Source organism: Lepus europaeus, chromosome 4 (assembly GCF_033115175.1).
Source record: "Lepus europaeus isolate LE1 chromosome 4, mLepTim1.pri, whole genome shotgun sequence".
NCBI classification, from domain to species: domain Eukaryota; kingdom Metazoa; phylum Chordata; class Mammalia; order Lagomorpha; family Leporidae; genus Lepus; species Lepus europaeus.
The window spans coordinates 39,223,878-39,249,888 of NC_084830.1; the positions used below are offsets into that span (position 1 = coordinate 39,223,878).

At 36.2% G+C, this 26,011-nt stretch overlaps 1 protein-coding gene across 19 annotated transcripts in view; it reads right to left on the minus strand.

The window, feature by feature from the left end:
- The window catches only part of RIMS2 (regulating synaptic membrane exocytosis 2), a 753,630-nt gene that overhangs the window by 251,252 nt on the left and 476,367 nt on the right, over window positions 1-26,011 (minus strand). For 18 of the 19 annotated variants that reach the window (XM_062188147.1, XM_062188136.1, XM_062188128.1 and 15 more), the window contains one exon: window positions 16,709-16,825. The exons of the other annotated variant lie outside the window; for it this stretch is intronic. In XM_062188147.1, coding sequence (XP_062044131.1) covers window positions 16,709-16,825 — 117 coding nt within the window. The remainder of the gene's footprint in view (window positions 1-16,708; window positions 16,826-26,011) is intronic. 19 annotated transcript variants of the gene reach the window in all.

The window sequence follows — 26,011 nt, forward strand, 5'->3', positions numbered from 1 at the left end:
CATTTGGGGAAAGAACCAGCAAATGGAAGTGCTCACTCTCGCTCTTGCTCTCTCTGTCTCATCTTCTTAAATAAATAAGAAGAGAATTCTTGAAAATTCCACCCAAATTGTACAGAGATAGGTATGCATTAGACGTAATTCAAGCCCTCATGTGTTTCCAATGTCTTAGACAACAGTAAATGCCTTAATACATATGAAATACTACATATGCATAAAGGTACACAGCAAATCTTACAGTTAGGTATATGATAGCTTGTTTTCTAATACAGACTTGCCTATGTCATATTTTAAAATATTAAATATAGAAAATATAACCATTAATGATCTTGTTTCCTGACACAAACCAAATCATGACACAGAAATGAAATTCATAAGTGTTCCTTTTGAAATAGGCCAATTAGTAATCCTCCACCTGCGGCACCGGCACCCCGGATTCTAGTCCGGGTTGGGGCACTGGATTCTGTCCCAGTTGCTCCTCTTCCAGTCCAGTTCTTTGCTGTGGCCAGGGAAGGCAGTGGAAGATGGCCCAAGTGCTTGGGCCCTGCACCTGCATGGAGACCAGGGGAAGCACCTGGCTCCTGGCTTCAGATCAGCGCAGCGTGCTGGCCATAGTGGCCATTTGGAGGGGGTGAACCAATGGAAGGAAGACCTTTCTCTCTGTCTCTCTCTCTCACTGTCTAACTCTGCCTGTCAAAAAAGAAAGAAAGAAAGAAAGAAAGAGAAAGAAAGAAAGAAAGAAAGAAAGAAAGAAGGAAGGAAGGAAGGAAGGAAGGAAGGAAGGAAGGAAGGAAGGAAGGAAGGAAGGAAGGAAAGAAAGAAAAAAGAAAGAAGGAAAGAAAGAAAGAAAGAGGCCAATTAGGCTGAGGCTGAGAATTTGAATGAGAACAAGAAATTAATGGCCAATCTAGAGCTGTTCAAGAACTCTTTGTATTTGCACTAATGAACTGGAAAACAAAGTAACATGAAGACAATCTACTTGTTGAAAACTAAAACCATAAAAAAAAACAAAAGAAATATAAGATTTTAATAAAGAGATAACTAACCAAATAGAATAAGACTATAAAAAGTAATGTCTCATTTGTGCTTGACACCACCATACGAAAAGCCTTATCTAAGCATGAGGATACAAGTATGTAACTAATTTTTCATGTTTTTTAAGAAACATGTATAATCATTACAACAAAAAATAATGTCATATACAGTAACAGTAAAAGTCATAATAATTAAACAGTAGGATTATTTAAATTGACGCAAAATAACAAAAAAAAACTCAAAAATGGAAAAGAAAATTAGATATAGCAATAACCCCTAACATATAATAAACTGGAAGGCACTAAATTTCAATTAAACTTACTGAAAGATATCACATTATGTGAATTATAGGAATGAATTGTATGTCACCTCATATTTTCTTTCATATTTATCCACATGAATTCAATCCTTAGGGTTTTAATCATTAGTTTTTAATTTTTTTCTATACTTCCAATTCTTTCTTTTAACATAAAAAGGTATATTTTATTGCACTTAAGTTATAAGAAAATAAAATTCTAAGAATATTAAACCATAGACACAATGCCTTAAAAGGTTGTTCTCCATCATGTCAGGTTGTTACATAACTAAAATTAATCAACTTGAATCTGATTATTTTAAATCAGACTATGAATAAAATAAAAATAAACAGGAGGAGGAAAAAAGATCACCTAGGAGACAGTGTTAAACCACTTTTACAGTTCAGCTTGAGTTTTAGCTCTTGGAGAATGAAGCAAATCATTTGACTTATTCATTTCATTAGTTTGCACGTGATACATTTATTATATTTTCTGCTTTCTCAGTTACTCAGAAAAAAAAAACAGTTGTTTTCCCATATAGTGTAATTAACTCATTTAATAAAGATAAATAAAGCCACACATAACTTCAAATCACTTTGAAACAATATTCAGAGCCATTAAATATAGTGCATGATTTCTAATCTGCACTATGATTCCTTATTTTAAACAATGATATTACATTATCACATCATTCAATTCTCTGCCAAAAGGGTCTAAATATATCCTCACAGAACTGGCTAAAATCTCAAATGCTACATATCCTTGAGAACTTTATGAGTATCACAGATTTTCTTCTGTTTTTGTTTCTAATTAATACTCCTTTCTAATAATGACAGGTACTTGGAATGCTTAAGGAGTTAAGGTACTACTTGGGATACCTACATCCCACATCAGAGTCCCTGTGTTTGAGTCACGGCTCTGCTCCTGATTCCAGAACCCTGCTAATGCACACCTGGGAGGCAGCAGGTGATGATTCAAGCAGTTGGGTCCCTGAGACCCATGCAGGAGACCCAGATTGAGCTTTTGGCACCTGGATTTAGCCTGAGCCAGCAGTTGTGGACATTTAGGGAGTGAACAAGCAGGTCCGAATTCTTCTCCACCCCACTCTGTCTTTCAAATAAGTATAATAAATTTTAAAAATTAAATTACACTTCTTTAAATTATTTGAACTGTACTATCTATGATTCATTCAGAAATGAACAGGGGTTTTCCACAGGCCCAGTATTCACAGATTCAGGAACATCAACTATTACCAAAGACAAGAATCCTGTTACACTTGACGACAAATCAGTTTAACCAATGTATTTTAAACAGCAACTCTTCTTCTAAGCAGGTTGTTAAGACATGTACAAATCAACCAGTTCTGACTAAATATCTAATCATGAACTCTGTGAGAAAGGCAGAGAGTCAACTAAACTGAATTTAAAAAAAAAAAAAACCTGTTTTCTATCCTTCTAAATAACAAAGAGCTGATTGTAACTTCTGGTGAACTAAATTTTTAAGATAATCAAAATTATCATTTCATTCATCAAAGAGAAGAATCAAAATTTTGACAGCCTCTTACAATCAAATAACTTTTGCATGTTTTTTAGGCTATTTTATAAGGGTACTATTTCTATATTTAATTAATAACATACAAATACATGAGAATAAAAATGAAATATATCATATCAAAGACAGGTAGCATGCAATTCTACAGACTCATGTAAGAAAAATATACCTGCCATCCCTGTGATGATGTTCAATGGTCTGACTGTATCTGGAGCGAGGTAGAGTAAGAAAATGACTGCAAGCATGGCAGAAACAAGAATATAAATGAGGCTCAGGAAAGAAGTGCAAAGGTATAGTTTAATTTTAAAAGTGAAGTTCAAAAAGATAAAACAGGTAGTAAGCAAGCAAAAGAAAATTGCAACTGAAAAGTCTGTCCCTCTCTCCCCATGTCATCTGTAATATGGCAGTGCTAAAGCTTAAAATACTCCAAATTACCTAAAATAAAATATAATAAAAATGTAGCATTTAGATTTTTAAAATGTATTTCAAAATAAAAACCTTACAACTATCACTCAAACATCATCAGAACTACTTAGAAAATGCTATAGAATACAGATGCTTTCCCATTTTTTGGAGGAGAAGTGGAAAGAAAAAAAAAGAATAAAATAAAAATAAGTTCATGAAAAATAAGAAGTGATTTCTAATACTCACAGCATTTTGGGGATTTTATAAGATAACTTTCTTTTTAATCACTAATAATTAAAAGTTACTCTAAGGAGTTTTAAAATTCCATTTAATAAAGAATGAGATGATTTTACTTATTATTTATTAACCACATTTATTTGAATGTTACCCATTTTCCATGCAGTTTATTATATATTAATTACATTTATTATTATATAATTATTGACTACATTTCATGTCTTATGAATACCATAAGGAATTAAAGCAGCACCTTGACTTTTTCATATTTGTAGTTGAGAATCTTTTCTTTCCATAGCATTAATTTAAATTTTTTCCATTTTTCTTAAAATCTTTCATGCCAAAACATTTAATCTTAATGATGATAATCATGTTTCAATGAACAATGGAAATGAACCTGGACTCTCTCAACATGGGGTGCTGACAATCCCTGATGTTACTGTGCTGCTATCTATTTCTCTCTTTGTGTTGATTAATATTTGATTTTCTATAATTCAGTTGCTCCAACTTTTGGCACTTGTATATTTGTGTTTGTGTCCTCTTCATTAGCTGAGCTATTTTTCATAAGAAATAATATTCCAAAAACATAATGGTAGCTTTGGGATCCGCAAGGAAAGAAGGCCCATACTTCCAGGAATGGAGAGTCCCCACCCGCACTTCCGGGAACGAAAAGTCTTTGTCAAATTCCCCTGGGTGCCTAAAGTTCAACCAATGAGGATCAGACCCACCTCAACCTTTAACCCTCATGCCCAGTATCTACAAAAGGAGCCTTCCCAACCTCTGACTGACGACTTCCCTGGCCCCGCTCTGTTGGAACCAGTGAACCTCGCCCGGGAGCAGAATCCCAATAAAAGCTTGTAAATTAATTGATTCATCTGGCTGGGAAGATTTGTTACCTGCCAGAAACTTTGCAGATGGTGCCAAAACACAGGAGCTGAGGGTACATTCCTCCTCTTTCCGGGTTCAAGGCCCCTGGCCCCCTGAACCTGTCTGGTGCCCCAGGCTGACTACAGACAACACTCAACCAACTGTAAGTAACTCCTCCCCTGCTCTCCCTCCCTCCTCTGGGTTGGCCAAGTCTCTGCAATCTCCGGCCAGCCTCACCATCCAGACAGGGACCTGTTATTCCAAGTCATGCGCATGCAGGCCTTGTTCTCTGCTTAGCTTTCCAGCAGCCGTGGAGACGTCCTAGCTGCTGGCTTGGCCCTGTTGAGGACTGACCTCATATCCATCTACTGAAGTTTTAGACAGGGGACGCCTTGCCCAATTTCCAATAGATCCTGGGCTGCCAGGGAGACCACTGGATCTGGCCAATCCCGAGGGTGGGACTCAAAATGCCCTTGGGCCTGCCAGAAGACTGGTTACAGAAATTATGGGATATGTACTCTATACAATAATATACAGTAGTAAAATATATATATATATATGAAATCCAATCATTTGCAACAAAATGGAGGAATCTGGAAAACATCATGCTGAGTGAAATAAGCCAGTCCCAAAGGGATAAATCTCATATGTTCTCCCTGATTGGTGACAACTAACTGAGCACCTAAAAGGAAACCTGTTGAAGTGAAATGAACACTATGAGAAATAATGACTTGATCAGCCCTTGTCTTGACTGTCAAGCAACAACATACTATTTTATTTCTTTTTAGTATTTTGTTTGTTTGTTTTGTTCCACTTAATACCATTGGTTGAACTCTTTAATACATAATTATCCTTAAGTGTTTAAAATAAACTGAAAAGTGATCTCTGTTAAATATAAGAGTGGGAATAAGAGAGGGAGGAGATATACAGTTCAGCACATGCTCACTCGCACTTACCTCCAATGGTACAGCTAGAAATGTGCCAGGAAATTCCAATTCAAGCCCATCAAGGTGGCATATACCAATGCCATCTTACTTGTTAAAGTGATAAGTTTAAGTACATAATTGATCGAAAAGATAGGTTAAGTGTCAAAGAGATTACACAAATAAGACCAGTGTCTGCAAGTAATGGATGACAGAATTAAAAGGGAGGGAATGATCCTATGGTTGAAACAGGATACACAGCAGACTCATAAAGTGGCAAATGCCCTAAATAGCACTCCGGCCTCAGAATCAGCCCTTAAGGCATTTGAATCTAGCTGAAGAGCCCATGAGAGTATTTTAGGCATGGAAAGCCAAGATACTGTGGTTTAAAAAAAAAAAAAAAAACAAACAACAAAAAAAACCGACCTGAATGAAAGATCTTGGTGAATGAGATCCCAGCAGAAAGAATGGGCTATCGGAGAAGGAGGCACCTTTCTCTGATGGGAGGAAGGAACTTCCACTTTGATATGGCCTTGTCTAAATAAGATCACAGTTGGTGAACTCAAGAGGCTTCCATAGCCTTGCCAGCTCATGACAAGAGCCTTGGGTGAATACTGACATCATAAATAAGAGTGTCAATTCTTAAATCAACAACGGGAGTCACTGTGCACCTGCTCCCCATGTAGGATCTCTGTCCCTAATGTGTTGTACTATGAGAATTAATGGTAAAACTACTACTCGAACAGTACTCTATATCTTGTGTGTCTGTGTGGGTGCAGTCTGTTGAAATCTTTACTTAGTAAATACTAAGATGATCTTCTGTATATAAAGATAATTGAAAATGAATCTTGATGAAGAACAGAATGGGAGAGGGAGTGGGAGATAGGAAGGTTGCAGATGAGAGGGAGGTTATGGGAGAAAAAGCTGCTACAATTCTAAAGTTGTACTTTGTAAATTTATATAAATTAAATAAAAATTTAAAAAAAGATTAGAAACAATAACTAACAGTTAAATACTTTTAAAAGGAATAGATTTTTCTCTGAAAACTTCTTTACATTAACATAAAAGGTGTAAAATTCAAAATTTGTTCAAATTTGTGGAATCATAAAATTATATTATCATATATATATCATATGTCATATATATCAATATATTTTGTAATATTTTCCTGAGTTTTGTAATTAATTTTATCATTGTAAATCCAAAGAAAACTTTAACCAAGAATCATTTTCATCAAGCATTAATTTGTTTTATTTCTCTTTTCCATCTCTAGTCACCTTAGTTCTTAACCCTTAAACCACTTTATACTTCTTCATTGAACCATGCTTACTTATTTTTCTTCCAAAATTAATAGACATCATAAAATCTGGACAATAACTATGCATAATAAAAACTGCATTTAGTCAAATCTGTTTAAAAATTTTTTTTTTTAACAGGCAGAGTGGACAGTGAGAGAGAGAGACAGAGAGAAAGGTCTTCCTTTTGCCGTTGGTTCACCCTCCAATGGCTGCCGCGGTAGCGCGCTGCGGCCGGCGCACCGCGCTGTTCCGATGGCAGGAGCCAGGTGCTTCTCCTGGTCTCCCATGGTGTGCAGGACCCAAGGACTTGGGCCATCCTCCACTGCACTCCCTAGCCACAGCAGAGAGCTGGCCTGGAAGAGGGGCAACCGGGACAGGATCGGTGCCCCGACCGGGACTAGAACCCGGTGTGCCGGCGCCGCAAGGCGGAGGATTAGCCTGTTGAGCCACGGCGCCGGCCAAATCTGTTTAAAATTTTAAAAATAACTTGAGCAGAGCATTTATTCATTATAAAAGAAAAATGGAAAACAAACATACACAAAATTTTAAAAAGTAAAAAAGCTAAGGTGAATAGTCTAAGAATCATGATCTAAAAATGTTGCAACTGAGAGAACTGACCTAGATTACTAATTTAATTTTGAGACACACTTTGACAGTTATGTAATACAATATTTAAAGGCAATACAAAATCATAATGATCAATCCACTATATTAAATTAGACTTAATGTTCCCTTTTAGAAACCATCAATCACACAAAAAAAGACTGCAAAAGGAGAAAATAAAATATCCCATACTGCAGTTTTTGAGAGATGTTTCCAATAACCCCAAATTAATTCAAAAGGTTCTCTGTGTCTTCAGTACTATCAGTATTTTGTTCACTTGATGGTTCCCATGATATATTTAATACAACTTAATTATCTTAAAACATGTTCTTGGAAAGTAATGTTATATCATTTTTGTAAAGAGAATCCTCTTTTCATACTTTTTCTACAATTTAAAATTTGCAGAGACAAGTTTGAGTCTCCTTCACAACTGACAACTGAAAGGATCAAAGAGACCATTATCTTTAATGGGGGTGTGTTATACATTTTGGTAAGTGACTGCCTGAGAAGGACTACAGAAATAGCTTGAAGTGTGTCCAGAGGTCCATACAATAAGGCATTTTTCTTTACAAAATATAAATATATTAATGGAAAGCAAAGGAGAAATACTTTACAAAATAATTTATCATCTATTACTGTGAATTTTTTTAATGCTAAAAATAAACTCCATGGAAATAAATGTACTTAATATATTTGGCTTCTGGGATAAATAAATAAAAAATGCAAACTGCAGGATACCTCTGATATATATTTTTTTAGAAATATTACTAATGAGGTACAGCGTGTTGAGCTGCCACTTGGGATGCCCACATCCTATAGCCAAGTTTGAGACCTAGGTTACTCTATCTATCTATATATCTCTAGCTCTAGCTCTAACACTAGTTCTAGTTCTAGCTTTGTCTCTGCCTGGCTCTTCATCTCTATCACTCTGCCTTTCAAATAAATAAGTCTTTAAAAAATACTACTTAATACTCTATTCTAATAGTAAATTAAGTTATGTAAACAGAAAGCTCTTACAAGTTTTTTAATACTAAAGTCATACAGTCTAGCCTAGGAAAATGATATTCCTTGTTGTACTCATTCCCAGGCTTTACCAGAGAAACAAAGCACAAAAGGGAGATGAGGGTAACAGGGGTTGATGAAAAAGGTCTGGATAACTCATTACATTAACAAATACCCCCTGTTCTCAGGTTTCTGGAGTACCTACAAAGAATTCATTTTATTTTCAGAATAAAGTAGAATTTATACTAGTGTAACAGAGTGAGATATGTAGAGAAATAAAGATCCAATAAAATTTTGACATATGGGGCTGGTTTCTTGTGGTATAGCTGGTACACCAACATCCCATATGGGCGCCAGTTTATGTCCCAGCTGCTTCTCTTACAATCCAGCTCCCTGTTGATGTGCTTGAATAAAGCAGCAGAAGACGGCACAATGGTTTGGGCCTGTGCCACCCATGTGGTTGACCTGGAAGAAGTTCCTGGCTCCAGGTTTTAGCCCAGCCCAGTCCTGGTAGTTGTGGCTATCTCCGAAGTGAACCAGTGTATGGAAAATTCTCTCTCTCTCTCTTTCTCTAACTCTGACTTTAAAATAAATAAGTAAATCTTAAAAAAAAAAAAAAACACCTTTTGGAGAACAGCATTGTGGCATAACACATAAAGCTGCCGCCTACAGTACAGACATCCTATATGGTTGCTGGTTAAAGTCCTAGCTGGTCCACTTCCAATCCAGCTTCCTGCTAATGCACCTGGGAAAGCAGCAGAGGATGGCCCAAGTGCTTGAGGTCCTGCACCCATGTGGGAGATGTGGAAGACACCCCTGGTTCCTGAATTCAAACTGGCCCATCTCTAGGCATTGCTGCCTTTTTGGGAGTGAAACAGTGGCTGCATGATCCCTCTTTCTCTCTCTTTCTTTCTCTTTCTCTCTCTCTGTCTCTCCCTCCCTCTCTCTCTCTAATTCTGCCTCTCAAACAAATAATATTAAAAAAAAACCTTTTTGACATACAATTATTTTTATATTACCCACAAAATAGAATATGAAAACTAATCTATTTCCCTATCTATGCCACTCAAGTTTAATCAAGTACTGTAAATTAAGATCAAGTAGTTAGGGGTGGCATTGTGTCACAGAGAGTTAAGCTGCACTGCGATGTACGAACACTGGTTTGAGTCCCAGTTGCTCCACTTCCAATCCAGTTCCCTGCTAATGTGCCTGGTAAGGTAGCTGAAGATGGACCAAGTACTTGGAACCCTGCCAAACATGGAAAACCAGGATAGAATTCCAGACTCCTGGCTTTGGCCTGGCACAATCTGGGTTGTTGTGGACATTTGGGGAGTGAGCCAGTGGAGGGAAAATGTCTCTCTCTCTCCCTCTCCCTCTCCCTCTCCCTCTCCCTCTCCCTCTCCCTCTCTCTCTCTCTCTCTCTCTCTGTGTGTGTGTGTGTCTGTGTGTGTTTCCCTCTCTCTCTGTAACCCTGCCTTTCAAATAGATAAATCTTTAAAGAAAAAAATCAAATAGTATTATTTCTCATCCAATACAGTTAGTGAAAAAGCCATTGTATTCTGCATATTTTTTGATCACAATGGAATGAAGCTGGAAATTAACAATTCAAGAATCTCCAGGACCAGCACTCTGGTATTGTAGCTTATGCCTCTGCCTGTAGTGCCAGCATTCCAGTTCCAGCTCATTATTTCCGATCCTGGGAAAGCAGTGGAGGACGGTCCAGTATATAGGTCCCTGCAGCCACGTGGAAGAGCCAGAAGAAACTCCTGGCTCCTGGCTTCAGAATGGCCCAGCTCCGGCCATTACAGGCATTTGTGGAGTGAACCAGCGATGAAAGACCTCTGTCTCTGTCTCTGATGCTCCCTTTCTCTCTCTCTCTCTGTCTCTCTCTCTCTCTCTTTCTCTCTCTCTCTCTCTGGAATTCTATCAAATAAATAAATAATTTTTTTAAAAAAAAGAATCTCTAGAACATATGCAAACACATGGAGACTGAACAACATGCTCCTGAATGAACAGTGGGTCATAGAAAAAAATCAAAAGAGAAATAAAAAAACTTCCAGAAATGAATGAAGCTGATAATACAACATATTAAACTTACAGGATACACCAAAAGCAGTGTTAAGAGGGAAGTTGGTGACTACATCAATAAATTGGAAAGGCACAAAATAAAAGAACTATCAATTTATCTTAAGGACCTAAAAAATAACAACAAAACCCAAAATTAGTAGGGGAAAAGAAGTATTGAAAATTAGGGAATAAAAAAAATTGAAACAAAAAAATACAAAAGAGCAGTGAAATGAAGAGCTGGATTTTTTGAAAAAAATTAAAAAATGATAAACCATTGGCTCAACTAACCAAAAAAAGAGGAAGAATACCCAAATCAATAAAATCAGAGATGAAAGGAGAAGTAAAAACACATAAAACAGAAAAAAAAGATCACTAGGAATTACTACAAAGAGCTGTATGTGAACAAATTGGGAAACTGAGAAGAAATGGATAGATTCCTAGACACATGCAACCTACCAAAATAGAACCATGAAGATACAGAAAACCATTACAGACCAGTCATCAAGATGGAGATTGAATCAATAATAAAGAACATTCCAACAAAGAAAAGCCCATTGGCTTTACTATTGAATTCTACCAGACATTTAAAGAAGAATTAATTCCAATTCTTCTCAAGCTATTCAGAACAACTGAAAGGCAGGGAATCCTCCGAAATTCCCTCTAGAAAAAGATCCAACCTAAACTAAAAAAAGATACAACAGAGAAAGAGAACTATAGAACAAATTCCCTGATGAATATAGATGCAACAATCTTCAGTAAAATACTAGCCAATCGAATCCAACAACACATTAGAAAGATCACTCACCCACACCATGTGGGTTTTATACCTGGAATGTGGGAATGGTTTAACATTTGCAAAGAATAAATGTGATACATTGCATCAACAAACTGAAGAACAAAAACCATATTATTATCTCAATGGATGCAGAGAAAGCCACTGATAAAATACAGCATCCTTTCATGATGAAAACCTTATGCAAATTGGGTATATAGGGAATATTCCTCAACATAATTGTGGCAATTTATGACAAAACCATGGCCAGTGTCTTATTAAATGGGTAAATGTTGGAAGCATTCCCCCAAAGATCTGGAACCAAATAAGGAAGCCCAATCTCACCATTACTTTTCAATAGAGTACTGGATGATTTAGCCAAAGATGTTAGGCAAGAAAAAGAAATCAAAGGTATACAAATTGGAAGGCAGGAAGTCAAACTATCCCCATTTTCAGATGAAATGATTCTATATATAGGGGATCCAAAAGACTCCACCAAGAGACTACTGGAATTCATAAGAGTTAGGTAAAGTGGCAGGATATAAAATCAACACAGAAAAACCAATAGCCTTTGTAAACACAGATAATGCCATGGCTGAAAAAGAAATTTTAAGATCAATTGCATTCACAATAGCTACAAAAAATTAAATATCTTGGAATAAATTTAACCAAGGATGTCAATAACCTCAATGAAGAAAATTATGAAACACAAAAGAAAGAAATAAAAGAAGCCAAAAATTCGAAGAATCTTCAATGTTCTTGGATTGGAAGAATTAGTATGATCAAAATGTCCATACTACCAAAAGCAATTTACAAATTCAATGCAATTGCAATAAATCAAAATGTTAAGGACATTCATCTCAGATCTAGAAAACACAATGCTGAAATTCATATGGAAACAAGAGACCCCAAATAGCTAAATCAATCTTATACAACAAAAATAAAGTGGGAAGCATCACAGTACCAGATTTCCATACATACTACAGGGCAGTTGTAATCAAAACAGCCTTGGCTGGTGCTGCGGCTCACTAGGCTAATCCTCTGCCTGCAGTGCTGGCACGCCGGGTTCTAGACCCAGTCGGGGCACTGGATTCTGTCCTGGTTGCTCCTCTTCCAGGCCAGCTCTCTGCTGTGGCCTGGGAGTGCAGGGGAGGATGGCCCAAGTGCTTGGGCCCTGCACCCGCATGGGAGACCAGGAGAAGCACCTGGCTCCTGGCTTCAGATCAGGCCACAGCAGCCATTGGGGGGAGAACCAACGGAAAAAAGGAAGACCTTTCTCTCTGTCTTCTGTCTCTCACTCTCTCACTGTCTAACTCTGCCTGACCAAAAAAAAACCAAAAAAACAAAAAACAAACAAACAAACAAAAAAAAACCAGCCTGTTACCTGCAAAAAGAAACCAAGATGGAAAATCCAATGGAACTGAATAAAAACTCCTGATATCAACCCACACATCTACAACCAAGTAATCTTTGAAAAAGGAACTAAAGTCAATCCCTGGAAGCAAAGATAGTCTCTTCAACATATACTGCTGCAACAACTGGATCTCTGCATGCAGAAATATGAAGTAAGATTCCTAGCAAACATCTTACACAAAAATCCACTCAAAATGAATCAATGTCCTAAATCTATGACCCAATACCATCAAATCATTAGAGAATATTGGGGAAAACCAGCAATATGTTGGCATAGGCAAAGACTTCTTGGAAAAGAACCCTGAAGCACAGGCAATCAAAGCCAAAATTGACACATAAGATCACATCAAATTGAGAAGCTTCTGCACTGCAAAAGAAACACTCAAAATTGTGAAGAGGCAACAGACAGAATGGGAGAAAATATTTGCAAACTATGCACTGATAAAGGATTAATATCCAAAATCTATACAGACCTCAAGAAACTCAACAATAAAACAACAAACAATCCAGTTAAGAAAAGGGTATTTTTCAAAAGAGGAAATTCAAACGGCCAGCAGATACATGAAAAAATGCTAAGGATCATTAGCCATTAGGAAAATACAAATCAAAACCACAATGTGATTTCACCTTACCCCAATTAGAATGGATTTTATACAGAAATCAACAAACAACAAATGCTGGCAAGGATGTGGGGAAAAAGGTATCCTAATCTACTCTTGGTGGGAATGTAAACTGGTAAAGCCATTGTAGAAGATAGTATGGAGGTATCTCAGTAATCTGAATATAGACCTACCATATGTCCCAGCCATTCAACCTCTGGGAATTTACCCAAAGGAATTGAAGTCAGCATATGAAAGAGTTAGCTGTACCCCATGTTTATTGCAAGTCAATCCACAATAGCTAAAATATGGAATCAACCCAGTTGTCTATGAAGTGAAGACTGAACAAAGAAATTATGGTGTATGTTCACCATTGAATACTACATAATGGTAAAAAAAAAAAAATCCTGTCTTTTGCAACAAAATGGAAACCATTATACTTAGAAAAATAACCCAGTCCCAAAGGGACAAATATCATATGTTCTCCCTGATTTGTGGTAACTATAGAGTACCAAAAGAAAGTCTATAGAAGTGAAACTGTCACTTTGAGATGCAATGTTTTTGAACAGCCCTTGTCACTACTATTGTGAAACAGTTTATTTCTTTTCCTACTATTTGTTGAACTCTTTACTTAGTATAGGGTTAATCTTATGAGCATAAAGTTAATTGAAACTGCATCCTTGTTAAAAATTTAAAAAATAAGAATGGTATAGTAGAGGAAAGAGGAAGAAGGGTAGGATTGCCAGCCAGAGGGAGGGTAGGGTGAGAAAAATCACTATTGTCCTAAATTTATATATATCAAAAGCATGAAGCTTGTATACATTAAATAAAAGGTTTCGTGGTAAAAAAATTTTACAAGGAAAACATGTTATGAAGGAAAAAAAGCCATTGTATTCACACACAGTTTGCTAACATACATATTCCCAATTCTTAATTCTTCATACTGGGTCTCTATGATATATAGAGATATTTTGTTTCTTTATGTTTGTTCTTCTCCTGAATATGCATCCTTAGTTTTTAAGGTACAACTCATATCCTACATTCTCTATAAAACTTTTTTTTAAAAAACCCTTCAATTGATTGATTTCTTTGATTTGGGTTATTGGTTTGTTTTGTTTAATTACTGTTAAGTCTAAATGTAAGTTATTTGGAAAACAAAAGATTCTTTCCAAATATTAAGGGTAACACATGTATTTTGAATACATCCTATATAGTTAGAGTCACTGGCTCAATCTTACAAAGTTGGTATTAGTATGATAATTATTGAAATCAAGTATCAGGTTAATTCTCAAAAAACTACATTTAGCTAGATTTAAAAATCCTAAATTCAAAACCAATAGCACTTGATTCCAAATCACATGACTGAATAATATACTATTCAAATGCATATATTCTTACTAACAATAAAGTCAGAATATCTCTTAAAATACCTAAATTATACTTACTATTCCAAGGCAGATTCTCATTTGAGCTTTTTAATCAGTAGTGCTGACTATAAAATGCTATTCACAAAAATTCACTTTAAGAATTATAGAGCATTCTTAGCTTCTAAATTGTATATTAAAATGATAATTTTATTACTGAAAATCTTTTAGAATGTTATGGTACATCAGAAATTAAGGGACCACTGCTTAATAACACTATAGATACATATATGAATAATAGTGTACCTTTTGATTCCTCATCTGGTGAATAATTATTACATAAGTAATCAAAAATAATACCAGTAATTATTTTATATTTCTATTTAAATGAAGTTCTGTTTTACTTTTTTCCTAAAAGAATAAGGATAAGATAGCTCTGAATTAAGGGTAATTGTGATTCAGCAATCAACACTCTAAAAGAATAATGAAACCACATGGATTAATTTACCTCAAACTGTTAGAGATAAATGAGGTAAATTGTTTTAACATTTTGCCTAACTGATGTTATAAAGAAAAAAAGATATTTCAATTATAGACATAAATTTGAGTAGAAATAAATATGCATACTGCAGGATATCCCTGATATGACTATATTAACTAATACAAGTATTAATCATCTAGACTTTAACAGCAAATTTCATTGTTACCAAACCTATGTTCATTTCCTAAAATATTATGTGTTTGATTTGATAGTAATGAGTTTTGTTTGTGAGTATAATTATAAAGTTTAATTTTATTCTATTCTTCTCTACAAAATTTGGACCATAATCATTTTCTTCAGAGAAAATGAAAGGTCTTTTTTTCATTGGAAGAAAACTTTATATAAATTTAAGGAAGTTTAAAGTCATTTCAGACTTTTTCATCATTCCCATTAACAAATCTTCAATGAACAAGAAGTTTATGACTTGCAATATAAATAATTTCCAGATATGACCAAGCTCATCAAAATGCTTACATAACCAACTGACCTATCATTGCTTTCTCCAATTCCTAATCTTGATAACATAGTTATCCTTCTTTCATTATTTTTGTACTTGATAAGCACCACTTTTTATAGGTAGCATGTCTATAATTATCACTAAATTGGAGAGCACTATGAAAAGTTTCAGCTAATTAAAAAAAAACTACTTCAAAACGTGACACTATCATTTATATTAATTTAATAACTTCGTAATTCTTTTTTAGAACTCAAGCACAAAAGTCAATTCTTTTTTGACACTACTGAACACTAAGATAGGGTCTATCTCTTCTTTTGGAGAAACATACTAAAACACAGAGACACTATAAGCATGCACTGAATAATACCCTTGATTTAGACAAAACAACTAAATTTATATAGACAGTAATTTTTCACATAACTTCATTCCAAAGTTCTTGGTTTGGGAGTCATAAAAAAGACATCTAAATTCCCTCATTATATCATCATACTCTTTGAACAACAAATTAAGCTTTTTCTCCCAATCTCACACACATTTGATAGTTTGGAGAAAATATCATGGCACTCATTTCATATGTAACCAAAAAATGAATTAGAATGGATTTGCTTAATTTAAAAAAAATAGTAGCATTCATGTAATGCATTCTAACATACCATGTGAGTTTCAAGTTTGTCACATTTAATGAAGCAATTTCATAGAATGCTTCCAAATACAGCAATCAACAAACATGATTGTTTAAGATGCTTAAAATGTTTACAGAAAGCCATGAGGAAAAACCTCTTCATGAATCATGATAAATTGTTTCCTAAATAAGCTAGACTTTTTCTCAATCTTTCTGTATATGAAAGGCACACTGATTTCCTTGAAGAATGTAAAAGACTAAAATCTGCTGTCCCAGAAAAAATATTTTTATAAGTAATAATTGGTTATAACAAGGTAAAAATAATAAAACTTTAAAATTGTGTTACCAATGTCATTATAATCTTTTGCGCAAATTCACTTGCTAATTTGATTTTAAAAAGGACCACAACTGCAAAAGCAAAATGCTTTTGTTTTTTCTCACAAAAGAAAAGGTTGTGTGTGTGTGTATGTATGTGTGTGGGTGTATGAGTGTGTGTGTGTGTGTTTAACAATGTTGCAGTCCTAAGAAAGATTGGGCACTATAATGGAAAAATGTGGTTTTAGAAACTATGATAAAGGAATATCTAAAAACATTTCATAGTAACACCTTCCAGAAGACAGTAACTATAATAAGGACTAATAGTACATAATCATATTTACCTGTCTCTATCTGAAGAATAGTGGTCATCCATGACGCGATGTCTATCCATTCTGCTAATTGTATTATAATGTCCGCTAGCTGTGCGGGTCCCTCGAAGTCCCAGTTCTACATTCCGACTAAAATAGCAATATCCATTAAATACCTTAGTAAGCCACGATAATATACAGTAGAAAATGAGGTTTATTGAAAAAAGATAGTAGAAAAAGATAGTCACTGTAATGTCGAGTCGACCTTTTTGTTTTTGTGTACCCGCGGCTAATGGTGTGACTTTCATTGAGCAAGGAGATTGCTAGTACAATAGATACACGACATTAAAAGGCCTAAATTAAGCCGGCGCCACGGCTCACTAGGCTAATCCTCCGCCTTGCAGCGCCGGCACACCGGGTTCTAGTCCCGGTCGGGGCACCGGATTCTGTCCCGGTTGCCCCTCTTCCAGGCCAGCTCTCTGCTGTGGCCCGGGAGTGCAGTGGAGGATGGCCCAAGTCCTTGGGCCCTGCACCCCATGGGAAACCAGGAGAAGCACCTGCCTCCTGCCATCAGATCAGCGCGGTGTGCCGGCCACAGCGCGCCAACCGCGGCAGCCATTGGAGGGGGAACCAACGGCAAAGGAAGACCTTTCTCTCTGTCTCTCTCTCACTGTCCACTCTGCCTGTCAAAAATAAAAAATTTTAAAAAAAAAGCCTAAATTAAGCATCATCAACAGGGATAAAAAAGGAATATCGGGGCCAGCGCTGTGGAGCAGTGGGTTAACACCCTGGCCTGAAGCACCGGCAACCCATATGGACGCAAGTTCAAGACCCGGCTGCTCCACTTCCAATCCAGCTCTCTGCTATGGCCTGGGAAAGCAGTAGAAGATGACCCAACTCCTTGGGCCCCTGCACCTGTGTGGGAGACCTGGAAGAAGCTCCTGGCTCCTGGCTTTGGATCAGCACAGCTCCAGCCGTTGCGGCCATCTGGGGAGTGAGCCATCGGATGGAAGACCTCTCTCTCTCTCTGCCTCTCCTCTCTCTGTGTAACTCTGACTTTTGAGTAAATAAGTAAATCTTTAAAAAAAAAAAAAAGAATATCAAAGTTATTAATGATGACTCTCAGATCTCTACTAGTGACACTCAGTGATACAATGTACAGGAGGAGTATCAGTAGATTTGTGTGGAGAAAATGAGTTCAATGTTTGTTTACAAGGGTATAGGAATGGGGATGTGTGAGGTGTCTCCTAGGTGGTTGGAAAAAACTTACAGTAGAAGAGAACAACTCAAACTATGCCTACTTCTAACAATCTCCCTTGGGAGCATCCTAGAACAATAATCTTCCTGCATATACTGTAACTATAATCACCTAAGTTGTCTCCTGCTTCAACCCTTACATCATACCATGACACAGCAGCCTGATAAAACATAATTAAAATCATGGTGTCTCAAGATACAGGACAAAAAGTAGAAATCCAGCTTTTTAAAATTTTATTCCACTTGGTGAGCTAACTTTCCTATTTTTTCCAACCCATCTTTCCCATATTAACTTGTGAGGCCAACTTAATCAACATATATTAAGCTCACAAAACTTATATAAATTAAAATGCAAATTATATATATATATATATATATATATATAGTATTACCTGGTACTCAATATATATATTACTATGGAATGGTGGTAAATTGTGTGTGTTTTTTTATCTTTCCATATAAATTTTAGAATGATGTCAAGTTTTTAAAAATTGTATATTGAACTTTGATTCATGTTGTATTAACTTTATGATTTAATTTGTGGAGAACAATTTCTTTATCACATTAAGTCACTTTACCCATGAATAGGGTATATTTCTCTTTTACTCCTTAACAGAAATTTTACATTTTTCTTTAAAAAGAGCAATAAATTTTTAGCTAATTTGTACTTTATGTTTCTTTTGAGAATAGAGCTTTATGTCTTATTATATTTTCTAGCTAGCTATTAATAATTTTTGTAAGCTGTTCTTTGGTCAACTATTTTTTAAAAGATTTATTTATTTATTTGAAAGTTAGAATTACAGAGAAAGAAGGAGAGGCGCAGAGAGAGAGAGGGAGAGAGAGAGAGAGAGAGAGAGAGGTCTTCCAGCCACTGCCACTGGTTCACTCCTCATTGGCCGCAATGGCTGGAGCTGAGCTGATCTGAAGCCAGGAGCCAGGAGCTTCCTCCAGGTCTCCCATGTGGGTGCAGGAGCCCAAGGCCTGGACCTGCTTTCCCAGGCCATAGCAGAGAACATATATTTCTCATATAAGTTTTAAATTTTTTTTCATTATATTAGGTTTTCATTGATTCATTTACTTCAAAGACAGAGCAACAGAGAGAGAAGGAGAGACAGAAAAAGAAAATCTTCAATCCATTGTTCACTCCCAAATGGCCACAACAGCCAGTTGTAGGACAGGCTGAAGCCAGGAGCCAGGAACTCCATCCTGGTCTCACATGAGGGTAGCAGGGGCCCAAATACTAGGACAGCTTTGGCTGCCTTCTCAGGCACACTAGGCAAGAACTTGGATCTGGACTGGAAATGGAACAGTCCTCTCTTCTACTTCTTCATAAAATATGTAACAGGTTATTGTGACTACATTATTCTCTGCCCCTGTACTATAGAAAACTACAACTATTCCTTCTATGTTTTGATATTTGTTGTCCATGGTCCTTCTACGCCTCCCCCTGCCCACAGTCCCCTCTCAGCCTCTTGTACCAATATAATGTATTCAGATAAACTTTTTTTTTTTTGGTATCCACATATGAAAAGGAACATAGGGTTCATATATTTCTGGGTTTGGTTTACTTCTCTTATCCAGTTTCATCCATTTGTTGCAAATGACAGGATTTCATTTGTTTTTATTGCTAAATATATTCTACTGTGTATATATACCACATTCTCTTTATCTATTCATCCACAGATGGGCACCGAGGATGATTCCCCAACTTGGCTATTTTGAACAGTGATGCAATAAACACGACACTACAGGCTTCTCTCTGGGATTTAGATCTCATTTTCATTTGGATATATGACCAAAAGTGAGATAACTGGATATTACTGTAGATCTACTTTTCACTTTTTTGAGGGACCTCCATACTGTTCTATACGATAGTTTTACTAATTTGTAGTCCCACCAATAGGGTATAAGAGTTCTCATTTGTCAAGAATCTTGCCAACATGTGTTATTTTGGCTTGAATTTCCCTGATAGCTAGTGATACTGAGCACCTTTTTTTCATATATTTGATGGCTATTTGTATTTCTTTTGAGAAACGTCTATTCAGATCATTAACTCATGTTTTGATTGGATTATCTGGGTTTTGTTTTTGTTTGTGAGTACTTTGAGTACCTTATATAATCTGGATATTAATCTTTTATCTTTTGTCAGATGAGTAGTTTACAAATACATTTCTCCCATTTTGTAGGTTGTCTCATCATCCTGGTTGAATGTTTGTTGTGTGTGAGGTTCTTAGTTTGTTATAATTCCATTTGTCTATTTTTGCTTTTGTTGCATGTGCTTTTGGATTCATTTTTAAATTATTAATTCTATTTAGGCAGGAATTCTGGGGTGGCGGGGCGGGGGGGAGCGAGCAAGCCAGAGACAAAGACAGAAAGAGTGTGTGCTCCCATTCCCTGGTGCATTTCACGACAGCCAGGGCTAAAAGCCATGAGCTGAGAAAAATCCAGGTCTCCCATGTGAGAGGCAGGAATCCAAGTACTGAAGCCATCACTGCTGCCTCCCAGGGTCTGCACTGGCAGGAAGCTGGAGTCAGGAGTTGAAGTTTGGAACTAAACCTAAGTATTCCCATATGGGATATGGGCATGTTAACTGCAAGGCTAAACACCCTCACTGCTTTGGGATTCTTTTCCTAAAAAGCCATGGCCTATATACTGTTATCTTAAAGTGTTTCCCTCATATTTTCATTAGGTAGTTTAACAGTTCCAGGTCTTTCATTTAGGTTCCTAAGGACTTTCAATTGACTCTTATATAGCATAAAAAGGACGGATCAAGGTTCATTTTTCTGTGTATGGATATTCAGGTTCCCCAGCCCCATTTATTGAAAAGGCTGTCCTTTTTTCAATGTATGTGTCTGGCACCTTTGGAAATTTAGTTGACTGTAGATGTATGGGTTTCTTTCCATTAACTTTATTCTGGCCCATTAGTCCATGTGTCTGTTTTTATGCCAGTACACTGCAATTTTGGCTACTATAGTTCTGATATATGCTTTGAAATTAGGTATTACAATACCCTCAGCTTAGCCGGCACCACGGCTCACTTGGCTAATCCTCCACCTGCAGCTCCGGCACCCTGAGTTCTAGTCCCCGTAGGGGTGCTAGATTCTGTCCCAGTTGCTCCTCTTACAGTCCAGCTCTCTGCTGTGGTCCGGGAGTGCAGTGGAGGATGGCCCAAGTGCTTGGGCCCTGCACCTGCATGGAGACCAGGAAGAAGCACCTGGCTCCTGGCTTTGGATCTGCACAGCGCACCGGCTGTAGCAGCTATCTGGGGGGGGGGGGGGGGGGTGAACCAACAGAAAGAAGACCTTTCTCTCTGTTTCTCTCTCTCTCACTGTCTAACTCTGCCTGTCAAAAAATAAAATTAAATAAACAAACAATACCCTCAGCTTTGTTCTTTTTGCTCAAGATTTTTATGCTATACAGAGTTTTTATACTTTCATAGGAATTTTAGAATTTCTTTTTCTATTTCTATGAAGAATGTCATTAATATTTTGATAGAAATTGCATTGAATCTGTAAATCATCTGGGTAATCCAGTCATTTAAGAAAATGTTAATTCTTCCAATCCATAAACATGGCAAATCTCTCCGCTTTTAGAAATTTATTCTTCAATTTCTTTCATAGATGTGTTGTAATTTTCATTGAGTAGGCCTTCCACTTTCATAGCTAAATTTACTCCTGGGGTTTGGTTTTGTCTAAAGCTATTTTGAATGGGACTGCTTTTCTGGTTTATTTCCTGGCAAGTTTGCTACTTAAGTGTAAAAATACTACTGATTTTTTATATTCATTATTTATCCAGCAAATTTACTGAATTTGTATATCAGTTCTAATTATCTTTGGGTAGAATCTTTAGACTTTTCAATATATAAAGTTATATCATCTACAAACTGATAATGAGAATTCCTACCTTTCAACTTACATGTCATTTATTTCTTTCTCTTACCTAATTTTTCTGGCAAATAATTCCAGTACTTTATATTGATTCGGAGTAGTAAGAGTGGACACCATTGTGTTATTACAGCTCATAGAGGAAATGCTTTCAACTTTTCCACATTCAACTGCAATGCTGTGTATAAAACATAGCACTTACTATGTTAAAGTGCAATCCTTTCAGACCTGATTTGTTTCGAGTTTTTTTTTTTTTTCATGAAGAGTTGTTGAATTGTAATGAATGTTGTTTCTGTGTTTATTAAGATAATCATATGATTTTTTTAGCCTTTATTCTGTTGATGTGACATGTGTTTTGAATTTATGTTTGTTGAACTTTCCTTGAATCCTGAGGTAAATTCCACTTAATCATAGTGAATGAACTTTCTGATATGCCGTTAGATTTTATTTGTTATTCTGTGGAGAACTTTTGCATCTACGTGCATGAAGGATAGTAGTTTTCTGAAAATTTGGGTATTCTTTTTTCTTGTGTTCTTGTCTGATTTGGGCATCCAAATAATGTTGCCTTCATAGAATGAGTTTGGAGTAGTTCCTTGCCTTTCAGTGTTTTGGAATAGTTTGAGAATTGCTGTTAGTTATCCCATAAAAGCTTGGTAAAATTCAGCAATCAAGTCATTGGGCTTTTCTTTGTTGGGAGACTTTATTACTGATTCAATCATATTATTCATTAAACGGTCTGCAGGTTTTCAGTATCTTCTGGGTTCAATTTTGGTAGGTTACATGTGTCCAGAAACTTACCTAGTTTTTTTGCAAGCTTTCTCGTTTGTTGGTGTATCATTGTTCGTAATTGTCTCTTCCTTATAATCCTTTATGTTACTGTGGTATCAATTGTAATATCTCCTTTTTCATCTGTATTTATTTGGGACATCCCTTTTTTCTTTGCTGATCTAGTTAAAGGCTTGCCAATTTTGTTTATGTCTTCAAAAACTCATTCTTTTCATCTCTTTAAAAAATTATCTTTAGGCCGGCGCCGTGGCTCAACAGGCTAATCCTCCGCCTTGCGGCGCCGGCACACCGGGTTCTAGTCCCGGTCGGGGCACCGATCCTGTCCCGGTTGCCCCTCTTCCAGGCCAGCTCTCTGCTGTGGCCAGGGAGTGCAGTGGAGGATGGCCCAAGTGTTTGGGCTCTGCACCCCAGGGGAGACCAGGAGAAGCACCTGGCTCCTGCCATCGGAACAGCGCGGTGCGCCGGCCGCAGCGCGCTACCGCGGCGGCCATTGGAGGGTGAACCAACGGCAAAAAAGGAAGACCTTTCTCTCTGTCTCTCTCTCACTGTCCACTCTGCCTGTCAAAAATAAAAAAAAAAATTATCTTTAATTTCTTTCATTTATTTTTGCATGATCCTTGTTATTTCTTTCCTTACACTAATTTTCAGTTTGTTTTATTCCTACTTTTTTAGTTTCTTAGGGTCCATCATTTGGATATTTATTTGAAATCTTTCTATTTTCTTTTTTATGTGGGCCCTGTTTGCAATAAACTTCCCTCTTAGTTCTCTTTTTGCTCTATCCTATAAATTTTGCCATGTTGTTTCCATTTCATTTGTTTCTGAGAAATTTTCTAATTTCTCATTTGATTTCATCAATGACCTACTATTATTCAATAGCATGTTGCTTAGTACCCATATATCTAACTTACACAGTTTATTTTGTTGATTTCTAGTTATTTCTGATATCAAAAAAAGATACATAATATGATTAAGATTTTTCTGAATTGGCTGAAATTTATGAACCAATATATGATCTCCTATAGAATGTTTCACATGCTGATGAGAACAAATGTGCATTCTGCAGTTGCAAGATGAGGTGTTCTACAAATGTCTGTTAGGGCCATTTCACTCATAGAATATTTTTTGATGTTTCTCTGTTGACTTTTTTTTCTATATGATCTGTCCAATGATGATAACTAAGTATTGAAGTACCCTTCTGTTATTATACAAGAGCCTATCTCTTCTTTTAAATCTAATACTGTTTATTTTCTAAAACTGGGTGCTCTAGAATGTAAATGCATATATATTTTCAACAATTATACCTTCTTGTTGAATTGTCCCTGATTGTTACATAATGACCTACTTTGTCTCTTTTTAGTTTTGATCTTATAGTTTTCATGAGGAGGCCGGTATTGTGGCATAACAGGTTGGGCTGCTACCAGCCACACCAGCATCTGATGTGGGCACTGGTTCAGGTACCAGCTGCTCCCTTTTCAATCAAGCTCCCTACTGGTAAGCCTTGGAAGACAGCGGAGAATGGCCAAGGTGCTTGGGCCCCTGCACCCATGTGGGAAAACTGGAGGTGACTCCTGACTCATGGCTTTGGCCTTGCCCAGACCCAGCCATTGTGGCCATTTGGGGAGTGAACCAGTAGCTGCAGCACCTCTCTCTCCCTCTCTCTCTAATTCTGTCTTTTAAGCAAATGAACCTTTTTTTAAAAAAAAAAGTTTCAATGTGATATAAGTGTAGTTGCTGCTGCTCATTTCTGATTTCCATTTGCATGGGATAATTTTTTTCAGTTCTCCACTTTCAATTAGGGTGTGTCTCTATTGCTGAAGTGAAGTTGTTGGCAGAATATCCTTGGGGTTTGTTTTCTTAACCATTTAGCCAGTTTGTACCTTTAATTAGGAAATTAAGCTATCATTAATAGTAAAATTCAAGGCTATTATTAATAGAAAAGTTTTAATGGTAAAGTATTACACCTGTTATTTTGTTAATTTTCTTTGGTTGCTTTCCTGAGTTCTCAGAGCCTTCCTCAAAAGTATTGAGCCCAAGGCAGCTGTTTGTGGGAAACTCAATTTATATCTGGCTAATCAGAAAGACAGCAAATAATCTAGGATTTGGGACTGACATCTTAAATTGAGGGTAGTTTTCTGGAACTGAAATCTGTAGGATTTGATACTATCTCCAGGTAGATAATGTCAGAATTGAATTGAATTACAGGAAATTCTGTGCTTGTCTGTTGGAAAGTTGCTTGTAATGAGGAAACACCCACACATACATCTGGCCATAGAAATGTTCTGTGTGGAGAGGACCACATTGTGGTGCAGCAGGTTAGGTCACTGCTTGCATTATCATTCATTGCATATTGGGGCACTCCCTGCTAATATGTCTAGGAAGGCAGTGTATCATGGCTCAAGTGGGTGGGCCGTATCAACAATGTGGAAGACCCAGATGGAATTTCAGGTTCTGATTTTGGCCTGCCTCAATCCTGGTAGATGTGGCTATTTGGAAGACAGTAGATGGAAGATTCTCTCTCTCTCTCACACTCTGTCTTTCCATCTCTCTCTATCACTCTACCTTCAAACAAAAAATAAACAAATAAATAAGTGACTGAATAAATCTTTTAAAAAATGTTCTGTACTGAGTAAAGCATAGAAATGAGAAATGTTTTTCCTACTACACAAATATTTTTTTGTTTTTTAAATAAATGGAGAAATGTTTAATCTATTAAAGTTACAAATTCAACACTAGTCTTAAACTTTATTTTCAACCACAGATGTTATTGTTCTTTTGATAAGTTTTACTTTTCAGATCATTCATTTTTAAATATTTTTATTTCATTTACCAACTTAGATCAACAATTTAAACTATCTTTACACTTAGATTTCCTAAAATATATTCAATTATCTAAATTAAATATACATTTTTAATGTTTATTATTTTTATTAATTAAACAAAATATATAATTGGTTTTCTTATACATGTGTAAAATTGTATTATATCATGTGTAAAAATAAGATTCAATTAAATATTCAACCAATACTAACTCAATGATTTATTTAAAATTAACAGGTCAAATTATCTTTTACCTATTCTGCAATTTTTTACAAATATCACAAATAAATGAAATGTGATTTATATACCTATTTCTTGTTAGTGCTAGCTTTTATTTTTATGGTTTTCATTCCATTAAGCCAATATGTACTTAAAGATTATTTAGAAATTTCCACTAGGTGTAAGACTTGCAGCCACAAATTTTCTAAGCCATTCTTCCCCATGCACATGTATTTTTTTAATTCATCAGATAATTGTTCCTAATTTGAAATACCAGTCACATGCTTATTTTTCCTTTTTCTTAAGTTACCAATTACAACATCATTTCAGAATATAATTAGCTGGTTCTAACTAAATGCCCTCAACATTGATT